Below are 27,468 nucleotides of genomic sequence, written 5' to 3'. Positions count from 1 at the left end.
GGGGTGCTTTTAAGAATTGCAGCCCCACACATCTCGAAAGAGCAGTGTGATTCGTCTGAGGGTGGTTGTGGGTGCATGAATCGATGCAAACGGATGGCCCGCACTAGTGTGACCCGAGCCTCAAAGTACCCTGCAAATCTAGTGTGGGAGTGTTGAGTGCAGCTCTTAATAGACCAAAGTGTTGACTAGCTTTAAACAAACATTTATCGGGCTTCAGCTGGCATTTAGTAAAAGCCTGGCAACCTTGCTAAATGCCAATTTAAAGTGTATTTCTACTTTTGCAGACAAATTTAAGAAAACTCCCTTCTGTTTACAGTGGGTATAGAAAGAATCACCCCCTTTTAAAATAATCACATTTTGTCGCTTTGCAGCCTGAAATGAAGACAGACGCCATTTTCATTTTATCCAGATGTATTTACTAAGTGCATCTTATAACATCCAAGTGAAAGATAATGCCAACATGTCAGTAAAAAAATTCAAAAAACAATCTCTGAGTTGGAAAAAAAGATCACCTCCTTATGTCAGTATTTTGTTGGGGCACCTTTTACTTTAATTACAACCTGCTACTAAGTTTTACATCTGTGCAGTGTGTGCTCACTCTTCTTTGCAAAAACTGCTCAAGTTCAGTTAAATTTGATGGTGACCTTTTGTGGACTGCAGTCTTCAAGTCATTCCACAGATGTTCAGTGGTGTTTAAGTCTGGGCTCTGATTAGGCCATGCAAGGACATGCGCCCTTTTCTCCTTCAACCACTGTGTGGTAATTTTTGCTCTGTGCTTTGGGTCATTGTCTTTTTTTTTTTTTTTTTTTTTTTTTTTTTTTTTTTTATAAAAGTTTATTAGAGACAAATAACAAGCAATGACAATAAAGTCTGAATGCAGACAGCGCCAAATCCCCTAAACATGGTAACATACAAAACCAATACCTGCAAGACACCCGCAAATTAGAGCATGTTAGTATTCAATACAGAGAAGGGGACACGTATGAGCTCTTAAAACCCACCATTCGGAGAGTATGGGGATATTGCACAGCAATATTTCAAGTATTAGGCCGCGTACACACGGGCGGACTGTCTGACGGACTTGGTCCGCTGAAACGTGTTTCAGCGGACAGTCCGCTCGTGTGTGGGCTTCAGCGGACTTTTTCAGCGGACAGTCTGGCGGACTAAGTCTTTTGGAATTTCCGTAATATTGTCCGTCCAACTTTGGTTTCAGCGGACAGTCCGCTCGTGAGTAGGCAAGTTGGACGGACTAAGTATGGCGCATGCTCAGAAAGGATTTACACGGCCGAAGGTTGCATTGCAGTGTATTGGACGTCGTATTTCTAGTCCCGTCGTACGTGCTGTACACGTCATCGCGCAAGCTTTCAGCGGACTGTCTGTTCATCGTGTGTGGTCAAGTCCGTTCATTCAAAAGTAGGACGGACTGTCTGTCGGATTGTCTGACGGACTTAGTTGGACGGACAGTCCGCCCGTGTGTACGCGGCCTCAGGCTTCAAGTCATCTGTCTCTAGAACACTGTCTCTAGTCCTCTGTTCTAGAGACAGATGACTTGAAGCCTGAGGCCGCGTACACACGGGCGGACTGTCCGTCCAACTAAGTCCGTCAGACAATCCGACAGACAGTCCGTCCTACTTTTGAATGAACGGACTTGACCACACACGATGAACAGACAGTCCGCTGAAAGCTTGCGCGATGACGTGTACAGCACGTACGACGGGACTAGAAATACGACATCCAATACACTGCAATGCAACCTTCGGCCGTGTAAATCCTTTCTGAGCATGATAGAACAAAGAAAGATGAGAGCGTAGAAAGGGGGGAGTGAAGGAAAAGAATGAGGGACAAGAATGGAGGTAGGGAGGGGAGGGGGGGGGGGTTGGCTCGTGTGGTTACATGTAGAGAATTAATACCAAATCTTAACACTGTACTACAATAAGGCCTAAGATGAGAGAAAAACCTAGTCCCCCTGAGGGGAGAGGGGGGTGGGGAATGGTTCCGTTGATAGGCATGGTTGACTCAAAGGGGTTGTGAGGTGGAGCCTCATTCATTAGGGTTGCGTGCGGAGATCCTTGTAGAATGAGGTGGTGGTGAATTCCCTCCAGCTAGATCACGTCTTAAAAACTCTTTGAGAAGTCTTCTTATCGGAGTGAGTCATGTCCTCCATGAGATGAACTGCTGCAATCTTATGCATCCAGCATTTCATCGTTGGAATTTTGGGTTGCCCCCAAAGAGCAGGTATTAGTGCCTTGGCTGTGTTCAATTTGGGTCATTGTCATGTTGGAAGGTAAGCCTTCTTCCCATTGACCACTTTCTGGCACAGGGCAGAAGATTTTCCTCAAGAATTTCAAGGCGATTTGCCCTATCCATTTTTCTTCTATCCTGACAAGTGCTCCAGTCTCTGCTGCAGAGAAACACCCCCATAACAGGATATTGCCACCTCCATGCTTTACTGTAGGAAGGGTGTTATTTGGATGGTGAGCTGTATTGGATTTCCGCCAGACATCGTTTAGTGTTGAGGCCAAATAAATACATTTTAGTCTCTTACCCTCTCTTACTGTATCCAAAAGGGGGGGGGGGGGGGGGGGTGATGGACTTTTGCCTGTAGTTGTATTTTAGTTTTTGCTATGTGAATGACAACATGTAAAAAAATAAAGTAGGTGTCATCCCAAATTGGCTGCAAAAGTGGAATTGCACTTTAAAAGCTTCAACCTGCATTCTTTTTAAGATGCATCAAAACTACTGTCCTCCGATGGCAGCCCCTATACACCTCAGAACACAGGTTTCATGCAAAGCCCCTTTCACACGGGCGGAACGATCGTGTCTGCCTGTCAGTTTTTTTTTAGGCAGACTTTATTAGATCATCCATTGCCCTCTATGGAGCAGCGGATGTCAATGGACATGTATTTGTTTACACCTGCCCACATCTGATCTGCTAAAAACAGACGGATGGGGGATCCCAGTTCCATGTAAATGGACAGGCAGCTTACATTCGAGCGGCCTGTGTCCTTGTCCACTCTGCATAGAGAGCGGACATGGACCTGTCATCCTCCTGCTCAGTGGGGGTCAGTGGACAGATCCCCCGCTGAGCAGGCAGAGTCCACCCGTGTGAAAGAGCCCTAGGGGGACATGGTATATACATTTTTGTTTTAAATACACTTGTGACCAGAAAACGAAGCTTTGCATACAGTTTGACAAATTTATTATGAGCTGTATTACCTTTAAATGTGTATACCTACAGGTATCCCAGTGGAAAATGTAAGCAGTTTTTGTGGTTCGGTCAAGAGAAAAAGAAAATATTGCCATGATAAAGCATGTGTCCTATAATGTTCATAGCTTTATTTTTCTCCTGTTACGATAGCTAGCAACAAGTTGAAAGTGTTAATAAACCCTAAGTTTTAATTACCTATCACAGCCTGACTTCTTATTGGAGCTAGTCAAAAGATCGCTGCCTCAAGGCTCCAGATTTAGGATGGCTCTGTTATCTTGCAAGGTCCTATATAGTCACTCTTGCATGCACTTCCAGCACACACACAGCATTGAAGCCTATGATGGCAAGCCACTCCCCTGCTTCCCCTTCCCACCTCATAGCTAATTGATTGACAGCAGCTCAGGACTACGCTGTACTTTTTTGACTTGCTCCAGATGATGTACTCAGCACACTCCCCAAAAGGGATGTTCAGGAAAGCAGCTCTAAGGGAGCCAGAGCCATTTTTTCTCTAATAAAACTGTAAGGGCTTGGACACCTATATAAATAGATTCTTAATTGGGGAATTTAGATTTGTTGTGAATGCTAATGGAAAAAATGCTAAGTGTTTTGACCTGCTTTTTGGTGATTGCAGATATGGCCAATATGTATACCCTTCTACGTGCAGTATCCAGTGGTTTACCTCATATGATTCAGGAATTACAGAACCATATCCATGATGAGGGCCTTAGAGCTGTTAGTAATCTTTCTCAGGAAAATGTAAGTATTTCAATAATTGTTTTAGCCGATATTAGTTGGTTGTTTTTTAAAAGTGTACTTGTTTTGGAATGTTGAAGGTGTTTCACTTAAAAGGGGGGTCCCCAAACTTTTTAAACAAAGGGCCAGTTTACTGTCCTTCAGATTTTAGAGGGGCCAGACTGTGGCCATTGGGAGTAGATAATGCATCAGGTTTGGTGGTCAGTGGGAGTAAAGAAATGCATAGCACCCCTGTGGTCAGTAGAAGGAGGGGGAATAGTGCCTCTATATTGGTATTAGTGGGAGAAATAGTGCCCAATCATTGGCGTCCTATGAAGAAATAGTGGCCCATCACGGTCATTGGGAGCAATAGTTCCCCATCATTGGTGGCAGTAGAAGGAATGGTGCCCCATCATTGGTGTCAGTGGAAGGGGGGGGGGGGGGGAACAGAATAAAGTCTAGCAAAGGGCCGCATCCAGCCCATGGGCCACAGTTTGGAGCTCCTTGAATAAGTCGCCAAACACCTTCAAAATTACAGGAACGTGTCCATTTAAATGTGAGTAAATGACCTGAACAAATGAGAGCCTTTATCCCAAATTGTTAATTTTTTTTTCTTTCCTGATTCTACTTGTGTTACTGTGCTGGATCTTTGTCTTCATACCAAATTCTCTGACACTGTACCCACTTGTGTATTAGATTTGTTTTAATTAGTTGACCCCCAGGCCTTTTCTGGAACTTTTTGTTTACATGTAACAATCCGTTTATTTTGCTAGAAAATTTCTTAGAGACATTTATATATATTAGTTAAAATTACACTTGCATTCAATAAGATAAAAAGCCCTTTCAAAAAAAATCACTGCCATCCAGATAGACGGCGTCTGCACTTCTAGGAACTTAATGTCAGCAAGTTGCTCCGCCCTACGCATTTAGTCACACGTGACATCAGCTTTAAAATCCTTTACAGACTACACAAGTAGTCTAGTGCTAAAATTACTACCCATGATCTGATGTTCACGGTGATACCTCACATGTGCGGGTCGAGCAATGTTTTTTTACACCATCAATGTGATCAAATGCTTTTCATTTTTAAAAATGGCACAGTTTACATTTGTGGAAACTGGAAGTGATGTAAGCTCATCGCTTCCAGGTCCCTACATCATGGAGATAAACAGAGCAGCTCCGGTTTTTGTTTTTCTCTATGATCAGCCAGCGGAAGTGCCTGCTGGTCAATCCTGTGTCCCTGTGGGATAGGAGAGTCCAATGAAGCTGCTGAAGGCGGTGGGATAGGGGTGTCCCCTCCCATTGCTTGTAAAAGCAATCCAGTGGCTAGTTAGCAGCTAGGATTTATTTTACCAGAGTGCCAACCATCGGCTCTAAACAGTACCGAGATGATGCCTGCCGCTGTCGGATTCACCCAAGTTATAACCTCTTGAAGTCCAGCGATGTACCGGTACATCACTGACCTCCAACTTTAGTGTCTCTTTAACTAGTATTTATGGGCCAAGCTTACCCAAACAAGCCATTTCCTACGCTAACGTGCACCAGCTGGGTGGCCTGTGTAAAACTGAGTCGGGCTCTGCGATTGGTGGTGCGCTTTGTCCCTGGCTCACAGGATCAGCTGTGTCGGATCACAAGGAAATGCCAGTTATCTGCTCTCCTCTCTTCACGCTGACAGCTTGTGAGGATAGCCAACCATGGTCATTTCCTCAGGGAAGATCTGCACAGTTAATCAGCAGATGCCTGTCAGTGTTGTCTATCAGTCCCTATCAGTGCTGCATATTGGTGCCCGCCTCATCAGCGCACATTAGTGAAGTAGAAAAATTACTTACTCACCAAATTTTATAACCGAGACTAAGAAAACTTGGTTTTTTTTTTTTCATTTGTTTAGCAAAAAACAAACCCAGTGCTGATTAAATACCACCAAAAGAAAGCTCTATCGGTCTCAAAAAAATAAAATTATACAAATTTAGTTTGGGTACAGTGTTGCATGACCGCGCAATTGTGCGACAGCTGAAAATTGGTCTGGGCAGGAAGGGGGTAAAAGTGCCCAGCCAGCTAGTGGTTAAAGATTGTCCAGTTTTTGAACACCTCTAATAACAATAGGGTATCCTCACTTATGTGCTGCTCTTATTTGTTTTCAGATGCCAACCCTATTTGTGGAATCTGTCTTAGAAGTCCACAGTAAATTTGTTCAGCTTGTCAACACTGTTTTAAATGGAGATCAACATTTTATGAGTGCACTAGACAAGGTAAGCTAAAAACCAGAAATCTTTCTCTTAAATGTAAAGGGAAATCTACTGGGAACTGTGTGTACAGTTGTGCTCATAAGTTTACATACCCTGGCAGAATTTGATTTCTTGGCTGTTTTTCAGAGAATATGAATGATAACACAAAAACTTTTCATTCACTCATGGTTAGTTTTTGGCTGAAGCCATTTATTATCAGTCAACTGTGTTTACGCTTTTTAAATAATAATTGCAACAGAAACTACTCAAATTACCCTGATCAAAAGTTTACATACCCTGGTGATTTAGGCCTGATAACATGCACACAAGTTGACACAAAGTGGGTTGAATGGCTATTAAAGTTAACCATCCTCACCTGTGATCTATTTGCTTGTATTTGGTGTGTTTAAAAGGGTCGATGAGTTTCTGGACTCCTGACAGACCCTTGCATCTTTCATCCAATGCTGCACTGACGTTTCTGGATTCTGAGTCATGAGGAAAGCAAAATAATTGTCAAAGGATCTGCGGGAAAAGGCAGTTGAACTGTATAAAACAGGAAAGGGATATAAAAAGATATCCAAGGAATTGAGAATGCCAATCAGCAGTGTTCAAACTCTAATCAAGAAGTGGAAAATGAGGGCTTCTGTTGAAACTAAACCACGGTCAGGTAGACCAACTAAAACTTCAGCCACAACTGCCAGGAAAATTGCTTGGGATGCAAAGAAAAACCCACAAATAACTTCAGGTGAAATACAGGACTCTCTGAAAACACGTGGTGTGGCTATTTCAAGTTGCACAATAAGGAGGCACTTGAAGAAAGATGGGCTGCCTTGTCGAGTCGCCAGAAGAAAACCAATACTATGCAAATGCCGCAAAGTATCTCGCTTACAATACGCCAAACATCACAGAGACAAACCTCAAACCTTCTGGCACAAAGGCATTTGGAGTGATGAGGCCAAAATAGAACTTTTGGCCACAACCATAAACGCTACATTTGGTGAGGAGTCAGCAAGGCCTATGATGAAAGGTACACCATTCCTACTGTGAAACACTGAGGTGGATCGCTGATGTTTTGGGAATGTGTGAGCTACAAAGACACAGGAAATTTGGTCAAAATTTTTGGCAAGATAAATGCAGTATGTTATCAAAAAATAGTGGAGGAACATTTGCATTCATCAGCCAGGAAACTGCGCATTGGGACATACTTGGAAATTCTAACATGACAATGATCCAAAACTCAAGACCTGTCATTGGCTACAGCAGGATAAAGTGAAGGTTCTGGAGTGGCCACCTCAGTCTCCTGACCTCAATATCATTGAGCCACTCTGGGGAGATCTCAAACGTGCAGGTCATGCAAGACAGCCCAAGAATTTACAGGATCTGGAGGCTTTTTTACCAAGCGGAATGGGCAGCTTTACCATCTGAGAAGATTAAGAGCCTCATCCACAAATACCAAAAAGACCAAAAAAGACCAAAAAATACCAAAAAGACTTCAAGCTGTCATTGATGTTAAAGGGGTCAATACACGGTATTAAGAACTGGGGTATGTAAACTTTTGATCAGGGTCATTCGTGTAGTTTCTGTTGCCATTGTGATTTAAAGTGTTACTTACAAAGCCATCCACAACTCTGCCCCCAGCTACATCACTAGCCTAGTCTTAATACCAACCTAATCACCCACTTCGTTCCTCCCAAGACCTCCTGCTCTCTAGCTCCATCATCATCTCCTCCCATATCCGCCTACAGGACTTCTCTCGAGTCTCACCCATCCTCTGGAACCCACTACCCCAATCTGTCAGACTGTCTCCAAATGTATCCACTTTTAGGCGATCCCTGAAAACTTTCCTCTTCAGAGAAGCCTATCCTGCCTCCATCTAACAACTGCACTATTGTCTCCATTAGCTCATCCCCCACAGCTATTACCCTTTTGTATAACTTGCCCCTCCCTCCTAGATTGTAAGCTCTAACGAGCAGGGCCCTCTGATTCCCCTTGTCTTGTATTGTAATGTCTACCCCAATGTTGTAAAGCACTGCGTAAACTGTTGGCGCTATATAAATCCTGTATAATAATAATAAAGAGTAAACACGGTTGATTGATAATAAATAGCTTCAGCTAACCATGAGTGATAGAAAATTTTGTGTTATTCATATTCTCCGAAAAATGGCCAAAAAAATCATAAATTCGGCCAGGGTATGTGAACTTATGAGCACAACTGTATATTGCTGTACTTGCTATGAAAATATCCTCTATTACTAATATTGTGACATAATATTCCATTAGCATATACTATCAAATGTTACTTTAAACATACACTTGAGGCTGGTACACACTGAATATTGGTTGGTATTGGCCAGCTCAACAGAAAACGGCCAACATTCGGCCAGTGTGTGCCACAGCCTGTCTAACAGAAGCTGGCCCAATGTTCGACTTGTGTCAAATGGTCAAGCTGGAAAACCAGCAGCCGACCAGTGTGTTCTGGCATGGGGGTAGGCAGTCCCCCTGTCAGAACACAGTAGCTCAGTGGGGAGATTGCTGTACTAACATGGTTAGTACAGCTTGCTCATCAGGGTTTTAACGTTCAGCTCTCTGGATTCCCAAATCCTTTTTTACCCGGCTACATAGTCCATTTGCTTCTTTTATCTGAGGGACTCAATCCCCCAGATATGGATGGTCACCACTGGTACGTCCGACCTCCCACGGGGGACTGGCGTGCCCTGACCTGTACAAGTATTTCCTAGCCGCCCAGCTAGTCGCAGCGGCCTGGTGGCTCTCCCTGGATGTCCCAAACTCCGCTACCATGGTTGAGGCGGCAGTGGTGAACTCGTTTGGAGGCGCTGAAATTCTTACCTTTTCGTGGCCCCAAGGCCCCGTACCCGCTGACCCCCCCTCCATGCGCACCACACTTCGGGTTTGGGGGGGCGGGCCTTAAACTTGAAAAGTACCCTAAAAATGCACTCTCACCAGCTGCCCCCCTATGTTTGAACCCCACCCTTGAACATATTTACAAATTGCCTGAACCCCATGCATGGACTAAATTCAACCTCAAAACAGTGGTCCAAATAGTCTCCAATCAATCTCTGGTTCCAGTCCCCAAATTGGTTTCTGATTTCAATGTCCCACAAACCTATCTTTTTAGATATCTGCAACTTTCCCATGCCTTCGATCACCAATTTTCCAGTTCTCCCCTCCAGATCACCCAATCCACGCTAGAGGACCTCCTTAGATCCAAGTGTGCAAATAAGCCCACCTCGCAACTTTACGGTCATTTGCTAATGACCTCCCTTCCTTCTCTAGACGAGCTTAGAAATAAATGGCTGCTTGACATCCCCGACTTTGACAATGACGATTGGGACGACTTGTGGGACTTCCCCTTCAGATCCCTGCTCTCCCTGAGAGACCGACTAATACAATTCAAGATGGTCCATCGTGCATATTTTACTCCACACAGACTGCACAAGATGAACCCCGCCTCCCCCACTGGCTGCTGGTGCTGTGGAACAGTACCGGGTGATTTCACTCATACTTTCTGGACCTGCCCGGCCATTGCCGAATACTGGAAAGAGATATTACAGGTCATCAAGCAGGTCACCACCATTTCAATCCAACCCTCCATGGCAATATGTATGCTAGGCCTGACAGAGCAGATAATCCCCACTGTGGCAAGCTGCACTCTGGTCGGGCTACTTCTTTTTTACGCCCGCAAAGCCATAGCCCTTAGTTGGCGTAAGCCCACTCCTCCTCCTATCTCTCTGGAAACACCTGGTCAACCATAGTCTGCCTCTATATAAGGATTGTTATGCCAATAGGGGTTGCCCTCAGAAATATGATAAGGTTTGGTCCAAATGGCTGGCAGATTCCTCCACAGCCTCAGACTCAACTCCTTCTTAACCTGTATTTCCAGTTAATAAATAGGAATATGCAACTGTGCAAGCACTATTTGCTCCTGGAACACCTGCTTTACCCCCACGGTGTCCTACTACCCATGAAAGTAAACCTGTTGTGACCATTGTGAAGTTTTGAGATCCCTGATTTATTTCGTATAAGTGTCTGCGTTATAGTGCACCTCTGTAGGTACCCCAGTAAGTCTACTCTGTCATGACCCGTGTATGTATGTTGTTTTTTCTGTTGAATGTTATTAAATTTAATAAACAGATTTTCAAAAAAAAAATAAAAAAAAAAGTTCAGCTCTCTGGGTTGAAGTAAAAAAATAAAAACTACCTGTGTGTACCAGGCTTTAAAGTTGTTCTAAATCCTAAACATTTTTTACCTTAATGCATTCCCTGCATGAAGGTAAAGAATGTTTAGGTAACCATATCATCCCCACCCCCTCCCCCGTTCCTCTTATACTTACCTGAACCCTCAGTCCAGCGCTGTGTACATTTGTAGTGGCTCTCCCCACCTTATCAGGCTTTGGTGAGGCTATCGGTTAAATCCTGTGATGACAGAGCAGGAGGTGGGACTGAGCCGCGCTGTCTGTATCTATGCAGGTACTCAGGTAGCACAGCTCGGGATCGAGCCCGCAGGTGTGCCACAATAGGAAGCGGAGGAGCCAGCAGCGCCAGTGAGAATAAAAGAAGAGGAGGATCAGGGCTGCTCTGTGGAATTGCACAGAGCAGGTAAGTATATCATATATTTAATTACATTTTTTATTTTATTGTTTTACTGTCACTTTAAGACCTACGGTATTTTCCAACATGCTTAGAGCAATTTATTCGCGTAGATGTATTTGTTTTTGCAGTAATTGTTTTTACAGAATGACTTCACTTTTAGTGAAACAAAGCCTACGCTCCCGCTCAGCACCGCACAGCCTTTGCAAGAATAAAATATATGTATTTGTTAAAATATCTGTTTTTAATGTTGTTACATAGTTATGCCACTGGAGGGCAGCCAATGTACCTTCTGCAGCCGTGTCTGTATTTTACGGGGACTAACTTTTAAATTTTATTTGAAAATACAGAAGAAGACACTACACTTACAGTATCTCACAAAAGTGAGTACACTCCTCATTTTTGTAAATATTTTATTATATATTTTCATGTGACAACACTGAAGAAATTACACTTGTCTACAATGTAAAGTAGTGAGTGTACAGCTTGTATAACAGTGTACATTTGCTGTCCCCTCAAAATAACTCAACACACAGCCATTAATGTCTAAACCGCTGGCAACAAAAGTGAATATACCCCTAAGTGAAAATGACCAAATTGGGCCCAAAGTGTCAATATTTTTTGTGGCCACCATTATTTTCCAGCAACTCTTGGGCATGGAGTTCACCAGAGCTTCACAGGTTGCCACTGTAGTCCTCTTCCACTCCTCCATGATGACATCATGGAGCTGGTGGATGTTGCAGACCTTACGCTCCTCCACCTTCCGTTTTGAGGATGCCCCACAGATGCTCAATAGGGTTTAGGTCTGCAGACATGCTTGGCCAGTCCATCACCTTTACCCTTAGCTTCTTTAGCAAGGCAGTGGTTGTCTTGTAGGTGTATTTGGGGTCATTAATATGTTGGAATACTGCCCTGTGGCCCAATCTTTGAAGGGAGAGTATCATGCTCTGCTTCAGTATGTCGCAGTACATGTTGGCTTTCATGGTTCCCTTAATTAACTGTAGCGCCCCAGACTATGACACTCCCACCACCATGCTTGACTGTAGGCAAGACACACTCTTTGTACTCCTCACCTGGTTGCTGCCACACATGCTTAACACCATCTGAACCAAATAAGTTTATCTTAGTCTCATCAGATCATAGGATATGGTTCCAATAATCCATGTTCTTAGTCTTCTTGTCTTCAGCAAACGGTCTGCAGGCTTTTTTGTGCATCATCTTTAGAAGAGGCCTCCTCCTGGGATGACAGACCAATTTGATGCAGTGTGCGGCGTATGGTCTCAGCATTGATAGGTTGAGCCCCACCCCTTCAACTTCTGCAGCAATGCTGACAGCACTCATACATCTATTTTACAAAGACAACCTCTGGCTATGACTCTGAGCACGTGCATTCAATTTCACTGTTCGACCATGACGAGGCCTGTTCTGAGTGGAATTTGTCCTGTTAAACCGCTGAAGGGGCTTGCCCACCGTGCTGCGGCTCCGTTTCAGGGTCTTGACAATCTTCTTATAGCCTAGGCCATCTTTATGTAGAGCAACAATTCTTTTTTAAGATCTTCAGAGAGTTCTTTGCCATGAGGTGCCACATTGAACTTCCAGTGACCAGTATGAGAGAGTGAGAGCGATGACACCAAATTTAACACACCTGCTCTCTGTTCACACCTGAGACCTTAACACTCACAAGTCACATGACACCATGGAGGAAAAATGGCTAATTGGGCTCAATTTGGACATTTGCTCTTAGGGGTGTACTCACTTTTGTTGCCAGTGGTTTAGACATTAATGGCTGTGTGTTGAGTTATTCTGAGGGGACAGTAAATTTACACTGTTATACAAGCTGTACACTCACTAATTTACATTGTAGCAAAGTGTCATTTCTTCAGTGTTGTCACGTGAAAAGATAGAATAAAATATTTACAAAAATGTGAGGGGTGTACTCACTTTTGTGAGATACTGTAGTTCAGGTGGCTGAGCACTTCACAGCATGCATTGAGTGTTAGGTAAAAGCTAGAGACCTTTGTACTACTCGCAACTAATTTAAAGCAATATATAATCTGGTCACATTTATACTTTATTTATCTAGATATTCTCAGCTGAATATGAAAGCATAGTGCACTGACACAACCCAGTCAGAATGCATCCTTCAAAGCTCGGATTTAAATCTTAAATCTGATTGGCTGCTATGGGTTATGTACCAGCTAATTAGATTTCAATGGGTTAAAATGTTTTTTTAATTCTATATTTATAGAGGGTTTGTGGTACATAGAGCCCAATTGTATTGCTTAGTAAGCATAAATATTAACCATATACAAAAATATGTTTAAAAAAAACAGGTAATCAAAAATGCGATTCAACCCTGGAGGGAGCTTCGGGGAGCTGATACAATCGCCAACCCCATCTTTATCATGGAATTTGATCAATGCTCATTAATCTGTATGTCCTGCGTCCACAAAATGTTTGGAGATAGGAAGTTCAGTCTGTTTAGGCCTGATGGAGGTCCTATGTCGGGATCTTCTCTCCTTCGTTTTTAGAGTTGTCTCCCAAGCGTACAATAAATGACTATGACTTTTCAATAAGTAAACTACTGTACCTCTATGATGACAAGGGAGATATTTCCTTCTAAATTATCTGGTGCTGTTAGAATTAGAAAAGATCACGTTTTTCTCTCTTAATACGTAAATCTAAAGTATTCATGTGTAGTATTCAGATTTACCTTTTTGATATTTTTGCACTGAAAATAATACATGAAAATAAATGTAGACGTTGCACCCATATTCAGGGTGTAACATGTTATAAATCCACCAGCCCCTTGATGTCACAGGTGGTGGGGTATCTTCTGCTCCCACTCTCTGTGAGAATCTTCAAAGAGCGTGGCTCGGCCACGTCACTCATTCACAGAGTCCCATGAATGGAAAACGACAAGTTCTGGCAGCCTTTGTGGCTGTCCGCTTATAGTTCTCCATGAACTGCCATGGTGCTGTTGAGCGATGTGGTAGTTCATGCTTCCTGTGAATGTGTAACTGCTTGGCTGTACAATGTATGGACAAATAGCTTACACACAGAGTCTGCAAGAGCTCTGCATAGTTCCCATGATCTGCTGATCATGGGTGCAATGCCTTCCAGGCTCCCAATAAAAATATATGCACATCTTTTTGCACGTCAAAAAAAAATGTGCATTTATTTTTTTTAAAAAAAGGTGAACTTACCCTTTAATGTGCCAGTTGGCATAAAATGATCCTTGCCTAATCTGGTCAATTACAGTTGGGTGTTTGTAAGTGATGGTATGTTGGTGGACTCCCCTTTACCTGTGCAGGCACCCCTAGCAAACCAGTCTAAAGGGAAGGATTTATCTCCCAGGTTTGATTTTCCTGTCAAATTTACTGCTGTTTGCCTAGAGCTTTAGTGCCTAACCTGTTGCCATTTGGAACTTCTAGTACGGCCCTCAAGGCATTGCAAATTACATTAATTTATTTTTTCCACTGCTCCTAGGCCAGTGAAGGAAAAATATTATTTAGGCCTGGTTCACACATGTGCGGCCGTAGGTTTGTGCCTGGGGTCCAGTGCATCCCTGTTCACCGGTTCAGGGGCGAATCGGGTCCGAATGTTTGCCTACATTTGCACCTGAATCGGATCAAAAAACGCCCAGGACCCTTCTTCAATGCTGCCCCGGACCTGTGTGAACCGACTCCATTGAGAGCGGGTCACACTCGCCTGTCATGCGAATTTGAAAACCCACATCCAATTTGCATATATGTGAACCCAGCCTTAGACTGGCTTCTAGTAATTAAATGGCTTGGATTTATTTATTTCACCTTATCTAATCTCTGTGTTATGCGTATTCCTTTTCCCTCTTTTTGTTTGTTTTTGTCCAACTTATTTTAACTCTTAATATTTAAGGGCACAGATGTGGGCCCATTTATTTGTAAAGGGGCTGTAATAGCTCTAGAAGTCTGCTTTAATGTCTTTCCAGTCTGACTGCCTCCTGAACCATGTCTTTAGTCTCAAACAACACTTAAAGCATGTTCACGATTTATTACAATCTCCTGTAGCATCTTCTGACCATCTCAAGTAACACACCTGCAGTTTCTGATCATTTGTTGTATGTCTGATGTTTCTGACAGCTTTCTATTGCTTTCGTATGTGCAGCCCTTTAAAAATGTCAGTGGCTGCACTTGAGGGTCCCCTATAGTAATCAGATTGGTGCTGGGGTTGTCTGCTCAGTTTATAAGCTTGCATGCTTAGCTATAACAAATGTTCATGTAAATCTGGTTCTGCAGCACCTTTTGGACCCATTTTGCTTTTTTTTTTTTTTTTTTTTTATTGATTATGTAAGGACAGAACTAGAATTGTATTGGTGAGTTAGGTGACTGTCTTGCTTTGTGTATACAGGCTCTTACGTGTGTTGTCAACTACAGAGAACCGAAATCCGTCTGCAAAGCACCTGAGCTGGTAAGTCACTCTGTCGGTGTGTTTCTATGACCTTTTTCTTCAAACATTGTCTGTAACTGGAATTTCACAGGTTTGATCATGTATATGTATCCAAACTCAGTCTAAGCAATTAATCTAGCTTAAAGTTGAACTTTACCCATAGCAAATGTTATTTAGCAAGAAACATACATTCCGCATTAACTATGCTACCAAAATTAGCGTGTATGAGAATATGGACTGTCTCAACCTTACCAGGAAAAAAATTATAAATATTCCTCTTACAAAAAAAAATGTATATATATTTTTCCTCTACAATGTGATCAAAAAAATAAGTACAAATCCTATAAATACCACCAGTGCTGTTTCAATTAATAACTATTTGACAAAAAAAAAAAAATATATATATATATATATATATATAAAAATGCAATAAATGCTATAATATTAATCGCTCTCAATGTGCTATAATTAAATCAATTTATCATGTGATCTAATATTGGTGACAATCCATGGACATGAGCAAAACAAATATAAAAAATATAATCCCTTCAATGCAGTCCAAAATTTTTTTTTTTTCAATGGACAATCACCAACTTCTATTTGGTGCATGCACTTCAAGCCTCACGGTCTTACGGCAGGCATCCATGTCATAAGAAGTCTCAGCAGTCTCTACATGTTTCGCAAATCACAATTGCGTCAGGCATGGAACAGGAACAAATAGAAGTTTGTGATTCTCCACTAAAAAAAAATTAATTTGGACTTCATTGAAGGGATTATATTTTTTATATTTTTTTCATTTTTTTTTTTTTTTTTTGCTTATGTCCATGGATTGTCACTAATATTAGATGACGTGATAAATTTGATTTAATTGTAGCACATTGAGAGCGATTGATTAATATTATAGCATTTATTGTACTTTTATATATTTTTTTTTTTGTCAAATAGTTATTAATTGAAACAGCACTGGTGGTATTTATTAGTTTTGCACTTATTGTTTTGAGCACATTGTAGAGGAAAAATATATATACATTTATTTTTTTTGTAAGAGGGATAATTTTTATAATTTTTTTTGGTAAGGTTGGCGCAGTCCATATTCTCACATACAAATTTTTTTTAGCCCACATTAAGGTATTTATTTTATTTTTATTTTTTTGACTGCAGCGTACCCAAAAGTGTTATTGTCTATTGTGTGCCGGGATCTTTCTTTTTTAGAAAGCAAAATTAGCGTGTGCTGTAAATTGCCTCCAGCATTGCTCCTGTCTCTTCTTGCTGGAGGCTGCCATTTTGCTGAAGACCAGAGCCCAGAACTCCTGAACAGCAGTATATCTTTAGATTGTCAGCAGATCGGCCTCTACAAATTTGGCACAATGCCTTAAAATAGAGAGCAACTGAGCATGTTCAGAGCAGGGTGATCCAGTGAATTACTGGATTTTAAACCCAGACACTTAATTTTAATGTTTTACATAGCTATTCCTGCAAAAGGGGCCAGCCTGAAGTGATCTAGTTGGACTTAAATTTCTGACTAATGTTCCACTTTAAAGTAAACCTATCACAAGCCTATAAAAAGGAAATTGAGCAAATTATGAAAATACCTTTATATTGTAGTAACCAAAGATATAGATCACTGAAGGTATTGCCAAATTTTAAAGCTGAACGCTAGTAAAAATGATTTTTCTCACACCGGACCAATCACGTAAGTTATCTCTAATAGCACATGTGCCTTGCAAAAATCCTCCAGTGATGCAGGAGACACCCCACAGTGGCCAAATGAGGAACGGACAATAACAGAATTGGGAAGCGCAGATCCAGGGGGTGGCAAGGAATCAATTGGAGATAAAAATCCATGTGAAATTTAAAACAGTTTATTGATAAAACATGTGATCAGTACACCGTCAGAATGGCCAAACTCACTGTGATAGTGCCAGCAATGGAACCACAGCAGGTGCCGGAGCTTGAGTGGTATACGATTACATTTTTTGGGGTTTAACCCCTTCCTCAGCTAACACCTGTTAGCTGAGGAAGGGGTTAAACCCCAAAACATGTAATGTCAGAATACAGCAGCTCAGCGGGTTAGATGGTTGGACTAACCTTGCATGGTTAATACAGCGGCTCTGACCGGAGCTGACAGTTTTTGGTGTTTTTTTTTTTTTAATTATTTTTTTTTTTTTTTCACTCAACCTGCAGACTTGAATAAAAAAAAACAAATGGTGTGTACCCGGCTTTATGTATTGTGGTAACATTCATTCATTTTAAATTGCATCCCAACACACCTTCACAATGTACCTGCATTGCAGCAGAACACAGTGGGTATGTTTTGGCATATCTTGCCAGTATTACAACAGTAATTATGCCAGTACCAGTAATTTATACCTGAAGCAGAAGGGTTCCTAGATTACCAACAAAGAAGACTATGGGGTGCTGCAGAAATATAGCAATGCTTGGATGAAGAACAGAATCACTGAGCAGGTTGACTGTTCCCTGTGTGCATTTCAAGCCTAACAAAGACTGATGAGTCTCCTTTTGTTGCTGTCTGCTTCCATATTTGGGAGATTTCCTATTTCATGTCGTGTCAAACTTTAGGAAATCTCTCCAGTGGCGATACCGACAGCTACACATTTTTAGTAGACTGGAAAAGAATTAGAACTTCTGATTTTTGTTTTTGGTCTCTGCTTTCCTGTCCTGGTGACAGTCATTCACCCCTTCTTGTGTTTTTTTTTTTTTAACAGAAAATTGCAATAATTAATGGCTAGCTTTAGAAAGTGTGTTTAAGGTGTGCTCTGTTTGCAGGTGTGATTTGACTAGTTAGCCCTGTAGTATTACGTTTCCACAATTGGCTGTTACACAATCCTTTCAGATATGGTGTAAGATTCACATATCGCAAGACCTGCTCACATGCATCTTTTATGTTTTTCATAATCCACACAGCTGGCCAAGTACTGCGACAACATGCTAAAAAAATCAGCCAAGGGAATGACGGAGAACGAGGTGGAGGATAAGTTAACAAGTTTTATTACTGTGTTCAAGTACATCGATGATAAAGATGTTTTCCAGAAGGTATGTTTATTTGGGCAATAAACCGGCATTGGCCTAAGTGTGGGATATAAATAAAAACAAAAAAACATACTCATCTATGTGGCTGCAGCATCGATGTGATGCTGCTATTGTCTGCTGCTGGCTCCAAGCAGGAACTGAGTGATCACATGACCGCTGATTTCAGTTTTACGGCTTCAGTGATCATAGAGCGGAGGCTGTCAGTCACCAGCTCTCTCCCCCTCCAGGGATTACCGGAGTGCCACACTGTGGAGGGGTGGGAGCAGCTGGCTCAGGCTTACAGCTGTGCCCTGAGCCAGCTACCAGTCAGGCATCGGGGCAGATCCTGACATTATTGGTGGGATCCCTGCAAAGTCTGACTGACTTTGTGATGTCAGCTAACCATGTGGTTTAGCCCTCTGTTGTCAAATCTGGGTCACAGGAGTGCACTCCTGTGATCAAGAAGAGAAGTATGACCAAAAAATGTTTTGGACAGACATCTCTTTTAATAACACACCTTTTGTTTATTAACCAACCTCATATAAGAACTCTTTGTATCGGTCTATAGCCACTGATTAGATTAGCAAATTCACTCTTGACATCTCCCTATGGAATTTTTAAAGCTCATTGTTATCTGTAGGACAAGAATGGTTTAAAACACTCTGATAAATATGGCATGTTATAGCTGTCTCAAACAAATTGCTCTGATGCGCGAGTGCAAGTGTGTATGCCAGATTTAAATAAGTTTCACAAACACATTTGCTTGCCTGTCTATGTACCAAGTTTATATTTTTCCACCATCAGAGGACACGCAGCGACCATTTGCATTTGTACATTTCCTTTTGTTCTCCTGTCAAGTCAGAAATTGCATTTTTCTATTGTTTTGTGCTGTGTAGGGTCTGTGCTTTTTCTGTACATTTTGCAATTGCCAAGCTGTGCCTTTGTGCTATGCTCAGTGTTGTGTTCCTCAAAGTGAAGGCCTTTCCTTATTAAGTGGACTTAAAGTGGTTGTAAAGCCACTAGCATACGATCATGCCATCCCCTCTGTTAAATAAGGAGTTGTGCCGCACAGTATGTGCTTTATAAAAAAAAAAGATCCTGATTGCTACCTTATTTTAAGAGCGTCTGCTGGCACTCATGTGACTCCTTGGCTCTCTCCTCTCCTGAGCTGACAGCTCCAGCAGGAGGGGCCGAGAACTCCCGCTGGCGTCGGCTAGGAGGGGAAGAGGGCAGAGCAGAGGAGTCATGTGACTTACTGCTGGGAGACGCTCTGAAAGAAAGTAGCAATTGCAATTTTTTTTAATAAAACCCATACTGTGTGGCACATGTCCTTATTTAACACAGGGGGTGGCATGATAGTATGATAGATTTATAGGAGCTAGAGTGGCACTAGTACTAGCTGACAGGCAGGGAGGGGAGAGGGCACAGAGGAGAGCTGCGGATGACGGAGGTACAAAAACTGACAGTGTCAGGGCTCAGCAGCCATGATAAACCCTGGTCACTTTACAGGGGGGAGGGCAGAACCACCAGGCCGGATCAGCCAGGTATTTTAGGTGATGGGGGGCCAGATTACACAGCACAAGCACACTGCTGCATAAAATGCTTTAAGGCAACAGGATGGGGTTTATTTAATTTTTTGGGGGAAAAAACACTTTAAGAAAGGGTATAGTAAGTGCCATTAGCTTACATAATGGACTATGTGGTGAAATATTTAGGGACACCTATATGAGGTTATTGGACATACGATTCCAAACGCATTGGCAATAATACATAGTCCCTACCTCCCCATCCTTCCTTTTTATGATCTATAAGACCCCTTTCACACCACACCGCCCATAGCGTAGGCGGTAAAACGCCGCTATTTTTAGCGGCATTTTACCGCCGGATTTGCGGCGCATTTTGGGATGAGGGAGAGAGGGTTAAAACCGCCTGCAATACGCCACAATAGCGGCCTTTGGTCGGCGGTATTACAGCGCAGCCGCATTGATTTCAATGGGGAGCAGCGGTGGAGGAGCGGTAAACACACCGCTCCAAAGAAGTTGCTGGCAGGACTTTTCCCTGACGTCCTACCAGCGCACCGCTGTAGTGTGAAAGCCCTCGGGCTTTCACACTACATACAATGGTGCAGCTTTTTTAGGGCGGATTGCAGGTGCTATTTCTAACGCTATAGCGCCTGCAAAATGCCCTGGTGTGAAAGGGGTCTAATAGCCTTCGCTGTTCTGGTGGGGCTTTCCACAAGAGTTTGGCGTGTGCCTGTGGGAAGTTGTGCCCATTCAACCAAAAAAATATTTGTGAGGTCAGGTACAAATGTTGCATAAGAAGACCAGGCTTGTAATTGATTCATATTAAAGGGGCTCATTTAAGTTTGCGGTCTGGAAGGGTATCCACACGAAATAAAAAAATAAATAAAAAAAATCTACAGTCAATTCAATGAAGATTGCATGGATTTCCAACTTTCCTCTGACCCCGATTGCCAGCTTCTCCAAGATGGATGTTTTACCGACATGGGCATTTATCATATATATTTATATTTTATGTAATGCCAGAGAAACAGTCAATTTTAGTTATCATTAAGTCATTGTTGAGCAATTGCAGCTCACTGTAAGTAAACAATCTCTTTAGTATGTCATTGTTGTGTCGTCCATGTTTTTGTTTGCTTGTATATTTTGTTTCTTAATGAGAGCATTATTACTGCTTGTGTTAGATTCAAAGCAGGTTCATATCATTTGCAGCACCAGAGAATGTTCTTTTCTCAATATTCAGTTCGAATTATGAAAGCGGCGGTTTTTGTCATCTGCTTCGAAAATGTGTTTTCAGAGCTTTATATATTTTTTTTCAGTTCTACGCTAGAATGCTGGCAAAACGATTAATTCATGGCTTATCAATGTCGATGGACTCTGAAGAAACAATGATCAATAAATTAAAGGTAATTTCATGTTTTTGTATTTACAATTTCTTTCCTTCTGATTTAAGTGGTACACTGTGGTAGACTGCATGTTGCTGACAGTGAATTAGACATCAAATGACTGGATCATTGACTGATTCTTGGCTGTAGACTCAGCATTGCATTTGATTTACAACTCTTTTCCCTGCATTCGTTTTCCTTCTCCCTTTCCTTCAGTCCTCATCCAAATGTCACCTCCTCCTTGCTGCAAACCTTTAAAACTGACCTAAAGTCTAAAGTAGATTTTAAGTCTGCAGGCTACTTGTGGGTGCCATCATAAAATGATCCCATGACTCCCCCTAAATGCTTACCTCTGTCAAGGAACGAGGTACCCCACATTTTCCTATTTTTAATTTCTCCTTGGTTTCCACCACTAGCAATGGCAAAGGACTAGATCTTTTTTAGGCTCTGGTTGGCGGATTAGGCTGCTGCAGCTATTTAGATCTGCCACAACAAGATCCAGTGCTTCAGTGCAGCTGAACAGGAATTAAGGCGGCCATCATTGGGACTTCTCAGGGAACCCTCTCCAAGGCAGAAGTCAATATATGGGTAAGAATGCGTTTTTTTTTTTATGTTTTTGTTTTGTGCAGCCTTAAAAGGGAGGTATGGGGTATAAAAATAAAATAAAACTCATACTCCCCTAAGTGGACGCAGCATTGATTCAGTGCTGCATCTGTCCCCCGCCACCTCTGCACTGAGAACTGAGTAATAAAACACAGCCGATCTCTTAATTCTCCCCATCCGCTCTGAGCAGAGAGTCAGTCACCGTCTGTCTGCTCTTCCATTGAGCACTGGGGTGGGGAGGGAGCAGCTGGCTCCATCTCCCAGAGGTTCAGCTAAGAGGCTGGACCAGGGGCTGGTGGAGCCATCTGGGTGGATCCCGACGGTAAAGTCTGGATCTTGTAAAGTAGGTACTCCTGCGCTAAAAGGAATAGATATAATATATATTCAAAAAAGGGTGCTGCATACACCGTAAGGACCAAACTCGTGTCCAAATGTGTAAGTAATCAAAAAAATAGGGGGTGGTGGTGTGCTCCTTACACAAGATTATATATTTTTCTATATATAGTAACTTGTTAGAATTATCAACTTGTGATTATAGCTAGCAAGCATTCATCGGTATCATTAGCTAAATAAAGTGCAAATATGTAGATAAAGTATACTAAAATAGTATCATAAATTCATAAATATATACGTTAAAAAGGGACATAGATGTTCATCATAAAAAATTCCTACTGTGCAATAAACGAATTTAAAAAAGATGTAAAACATATATCCGACATGTGCAAAATTGCATAAAAAGGTAAGTAGTGTGTGATTTCAAAATTGTGCAACATATGCAAAGAGTGAATAATTCATAAAGTGACTTATTTCATCAAGGAGAAACACAAAAAATATATATGTATATACAGTTGAGTTAAATAGGATAGGCTCAGCAACAGCACCACCTGCTATCAGCCTAAGCATTAGCAGTACTGCAGACACAGACAACAACCTGTGGGGCATTAATGGGGTTGTAAACCCTCAAGGTTTTTCAGCTTAATACATTGTATGCATAAGGGTGAAAAACCTCCTTAGCTGCAGCGGCTTCTAAGAGCCCCCCTTGTACTTGCATGAACCCAGTCTTTTCAGTGACTGGGACAAGCACTCCAGCTCGTGGCTGCACAAAAATTGGCGCAGTGATTTCAGTGGCCGCACAAAAATTGGCCATTGCTGCGGCCCACTAATGGTGCAAATTTCGAAATAAAATTCTTTCAGAAGTTCGACCCATGTATGGGTGGCTTTAGACTTGAGGGCCACAGTTAAAAATGGTAAGGATACAACCAGGTCCATAATCATCTAATCATGATTTTTGTTAGGAAAGTAAAAAATCCTGCATCAGGATACAAGTGACTTTCTTGTCCCAGCTTCATATAGAAGGGAATATAACATGAGCATGATGTGTCTGTCCTCTTTTTAATTGAAATCTGTGCAAATAGAAATTAGACATGCTAATAACTTTTTTTTTAAAGATGTAGGCTCCAGGGCTGTCAACCAGATCCTTGCTTAACTGCTTATTTGCTAGTCTGGAACAACTGTACAGTGACCTGGATTTTATTGAGTTGTAAAATGCTGTTCATTGGAAGGACACACAGAAAACCTATTGTTTTCACACTGCAACACAGCCTGGAGCTACGGTAAAATGCAGACATGCTACATTTTATCGCAGTACGTACTTTAGATTCGCATGTCAGACAACAAAAAGTACAGTGCAGTTCATCTTAAAAGGGTTGGTGTTTTTCTGATAGAATATAGTTCTGTCCATGAGATATTTGTGGGTGTGTGTTGTATTATTTAGATGTCCTGAGTGTGCAGAAAGGGCCATTTACAACATAACAGTAAAAAAAATTATAAATTGAATATATGTCAGCTCATTAACTTTAATGAAAGTAAAGCCTAAAGCTAATTTTAGGCTCAACAGGGCAAGCTGTGTGCAGTACACTGCAGCATAACCTTAAAAACACAGCTGACCGTGTGTATTTTTGTAAATGGAGAGGCTAGAATTTGTTGGAAGGAACACTAGCCATCAAAGTTTTTTCTAATTTATCCAATTTACTGTTTCCCCTACAGTGGCCAACCAGTACCATCTACAGGCACTAGCAGACATGAGATTGTCTCCTGATCTGGCCAAAACAGCCATGTCATGGGACTGTCATATCTGTGGGTATTTTTACGTGATGTCTGGATGGGTGTGGGGTATTAAATCACACACTGACCACTTAACTTTTTCAGCTTCTAGCAACAAGATCTTCTTTCTTCCTCCTTACTATGATCATTATGAATCCAACATGGCAGTCTGAAATTTCACTCTGTAGTCTCCATAATGTATTGTAAACTAAACTGAGAATCTAGTGAGACCTCCCTCGTGCCATAGCCATCAATGAAGATATAAACTCAGAGATCAAATAGATCAAAAGCCTTTTCATTTTCTTCATTCAACATGCTTGTACATCTTGAGGAAAACTGCTTATATATGACAAGAAGGCTGTACATTGATCATATTCATCATTACAGCAAAATCAGTAGTAGACTGTAGTTAGCATCAGTGCATCTGATTATGGAAGTCCGTCATTGTTTTTTTAGAAACTGCAAATAAAATGTATCTGCTGGGAAGTGGTTCCCTACATTAATACCTTGTTGCAAACTTGAAAAATTGCATATAAATGCACAGAAATTGTTTAATTGCTCATTTGGAGTGTTTTCTTTCCATGTTTTTTTATTTTTTACTTGCAATGAGCTTTTGAACGTTCTAAAATATGACTACTCCAGGGTAGTCCATTCCCTAGCACAGCCCCCCCTCCTTTGTACATCTCATATACCTCTCCTCTGAGGGTATCTAATTACTGTCTGTGCTGGCCTAGCTCCTACACTCTTCCCTTTGCTTCCCTACATAACCTTTTATCTAGCTGCTGGGGACCAAACGAAGGGGAAGGCTGTAGCTGCTGACATCACATTCAAGAGGTTGGCGGCCAGCAGCAGTCTCCAGGCCTTTATGTACATAAGATGTTTTTACAACCTCTCCTAAACTATTTAACGTAACAGATAGTAACCGATGTTAAAACGTCTGTTTTGCCGTGTTTAGCGGCATTTTACAGAGTTTGCATCTTGGAAGCGTTAAAAAACAAAACAAACAAAAACGCCTGTAAATATGAAACAAGGCTAAACATGACTTACAGCTTTTACACGCACTTACAAGTGTTTTTAAATGCCTCTTAACGTCCGTCCTGAACACTTTTTATTTTATTTTTTTTTGTGTTCCAAAAAATGCTTCTGAACCCCACTGCTCCTAAACGACTATAAACGACCCTGTGTACATGTACTGATGCGATAACACAGAGGAGAGTTTAGGGGCAGCTGAAAAAAATGTCCAACTGCTCCTAAACGTCCGTTTACCAGCAGCAGTGTACATGAGGCCTTAGATGTTTTCACAGTGGAAAAAAGGAAATCTTGCACATTGCTCAAGTGTTGTTTATTAATATGAAATAAAAGGAAATATACTCAAAAACATGCATGTATATTTCCTTTTATTTCATATTAATAAATACCACTTAGGTAATGCGCAAGGTTGATGCGCCCTCTTTTAGTTTTTTCTACAGCGTTTCCATTGGTTGTCCCCTGACCCTCGGTGGGCAGCAAGGTCTGTGCATTTACCTGGAGCTATAGAGATCTGAGGTGATATCTACCACCGTCGTGTCAATTTCGAGCGCAAAATTGTTTGCCATTATCTTAATATGCCTTCACAAGGGGGCCTTTTACAGATAAAGAACATAAAAAAAAAAAAGTTTAAAGCCACAAATATTGCTTTTTAATGAACGGTCAGGTGACAGGACCTCTTTAAAATAATTGGTATGGGATGCATACTACCTACTTAGGTTTTGCAATTAAGCATGCTTCACTGTGTTACAGCAAGCCTGCGGCTACGAGTTCACCAGCAAGCTGCATCGAATGTACACAGATATGAGTGTCAGCGCTGATCTCAACAACAAGTTTAACAACTTTATCAAGAATCAAGACACTGTTATTGACCTGGGTATCAGCTTTCAGATATACGTATTACAGGTGAGAATTTGTTATCCAATAATTGGTAAAACCAATGTGTGCCATTTACTTGTAGTTTGTGCAGCTGTCTCCACCGCGTTATCAGTCCTGTTCTTCTTTTACGGTATTCTGACCGGCTGTGTCTGTTAAAGTCAGTATCAGGATGGTGAAGACAAGACTGATTCTGCCACTTAAAACATTCACAGCCAAAACAGAAAAACGAGGAGCAATGTGAAGCCATTTCAGAGCATTACTTGGGGTACATATAAATCACATTTTCTAATCGCATGTTGATTTCTCAGATGCTGCTACATTCTATTTTTGCTCTAGTTTTTTTGTCTCCTGTTCATTTGGTGTTTCAAATGCCTCTGAACACCTTTTTTTTGCGTTCCCAAAAAGGCTTCTAAACAACTAGAAACCACTTTTAAATGACTATAAACGACCCTGTGTACATTTACTGATAAAATAACATAGAGGAGAGTTCAGGGGCAGCTGAAAAAAATGCCCAATTGCTCCTAAACGTCTGTTTACCAGCAGCAGTGTACATGAGGTCTAAAAAGTAAACACCCTGTGGGCAAGAGCGGGCATCACTCCTCTGTTCTGAAACTGGTTTCATGTTGTTACCTAGTCCTTGATTTCCCTGACTTCTGACTAAGCCCTTGCCATTTGTGACCCTACTAAGGCATTCTCGTTGGATGGAGCATGTTGAAAGTGGGGCCTTCATAAGATAAATTAAATTCTTACTAAAAAAAGATGACACCTGTTTTGGGGGTTGCACACTTGCTAATAAAAGGTTCTCTGCATTAAGGTAAAAATCCTTTTCATGTCTTGTCTCACAGCCCTCCTGAAATACTTACCTGAGCCCGATCTCAATCCAGTACTGTCCCAGTCTGTATCAGCACTGCTTTTCTCCCCCCTCTTCTCACAGGAGGCTCGGCAGCAACAGGAGCTATTGGCTCCTCCTGCTGTCTATCAAATCCTGTGAGCAGAGAGTGGGGGACGGGGCTGATCCACACTGTGTGCGTCAATAGACGGGTGCCCCCATAGCAAGCAATTTGATATGGGAGCACTTGGAGAAGAGGATAAGCGTTGGTGGGGACACCAGAAAAGGAGGATCAGGGCTGCTCTGTACAAAACTATTGCACAGAGCAGGTAAGTATGACATGTTTTTATTATTGTAGAAAAATAAAAATGTATTCTTTACAATCCCTTTAAAGTGGCGCTCCACCCAAAAAGGGACTCTTCACTTGTTTGGGGGGGGGGGGGGAGAATGGGTACCTGTTTACAAGTACCCGTCCCCACTTCTAGAAGCCCTGGCTGCGGCTACATCCCCTGGCAGTTCACATCCCTTCTCTTTCCCCTGCCGCCAGGCCAGTTTAAAAGCGCAGCGTGCTTCGTGCATGCACAGTAGAGAACTGGCTGTGAAGCTAAAAGGCCTTTTTTTTTTTTTGATCACGAATGGCGGTGGCAACACCCGGGAGCCGATCAGAAAATTGGCTGGAGTGCCAACATCACTGGATTCCAGGACAGGTAAGTGTCCTAATAAAAGTCAGCAGCTACAGTATTTATTTGGGGGCACTGGAGCTCTGCTTTGCGTTTCGAATAGCTGGCATGTTCACTTTTAAAGTGACTGCCTTCTATAAAAATTCTGTAAAAGCACTGTATTGGCACTGTACTTCCCTCTCCTGCTGCCCACATCGCTGAGTACCTCTCTGA

General features: G+C 41.9%; 1 protein-coding gene across 1 annotated transcript in view; it reads left to right on the top strand.

Moving 5' to 3' along the window:
• Positions 1-27,468, top strand: part of CUL2 (cullin 2) — a 154,524-nt gene that overhangs the window by 61,584 nt on the left and 65,472 nt on the right. The window contains exons 10-15 of the mRNA XM_077491103.1: positions 3,840-3,964; positions 6,082-6,189; positions 15,162-15,221; positions 18,126-18,254; positions 21,070-21,156; positions 25,621-25,773. Of these exons, the coding sequence (XP_077347229.1) occupies positions 3,840-3,964; positions 6,082-6,189; positions 15,162-15,221; positions 18,126-18,254; positions 21,070-21,156; positions 25,621-25,773 (662 nt within the window). The remainder of the gene's footprint in view (positions 1-3,839; positions 3,965-6,081; positions 6,190-15,161; positions 15,222-18,125; positions 18,255-21,069; positions 21,157-25,620; positions 25,774-27,468) is intronic.

The sequence above is a fragment of the Lithobates pipiens genome, unplaced genomic scaffold (genome assembly GCF_037356315.1).
Source record: "Lithobates pipiens isolate NorthernLeopardFrog02 unplaced genomic scaffold, aLitPip1_a1.2 Scaffold_19, whole genome shotgun sequence".
Classification (NCBI taxonomy): domain Eukaryota; kingdom Metazoa; phylum Chordata; class Amphibia; order Anura; family Ranidae; genus Lithobates; species Lithobates pipiens.
The sequence above is the reverse complement of the archived record's forward strand: the minus strand, read 5'-3'. Positions and strand labels throughout refer to the sequence as shown.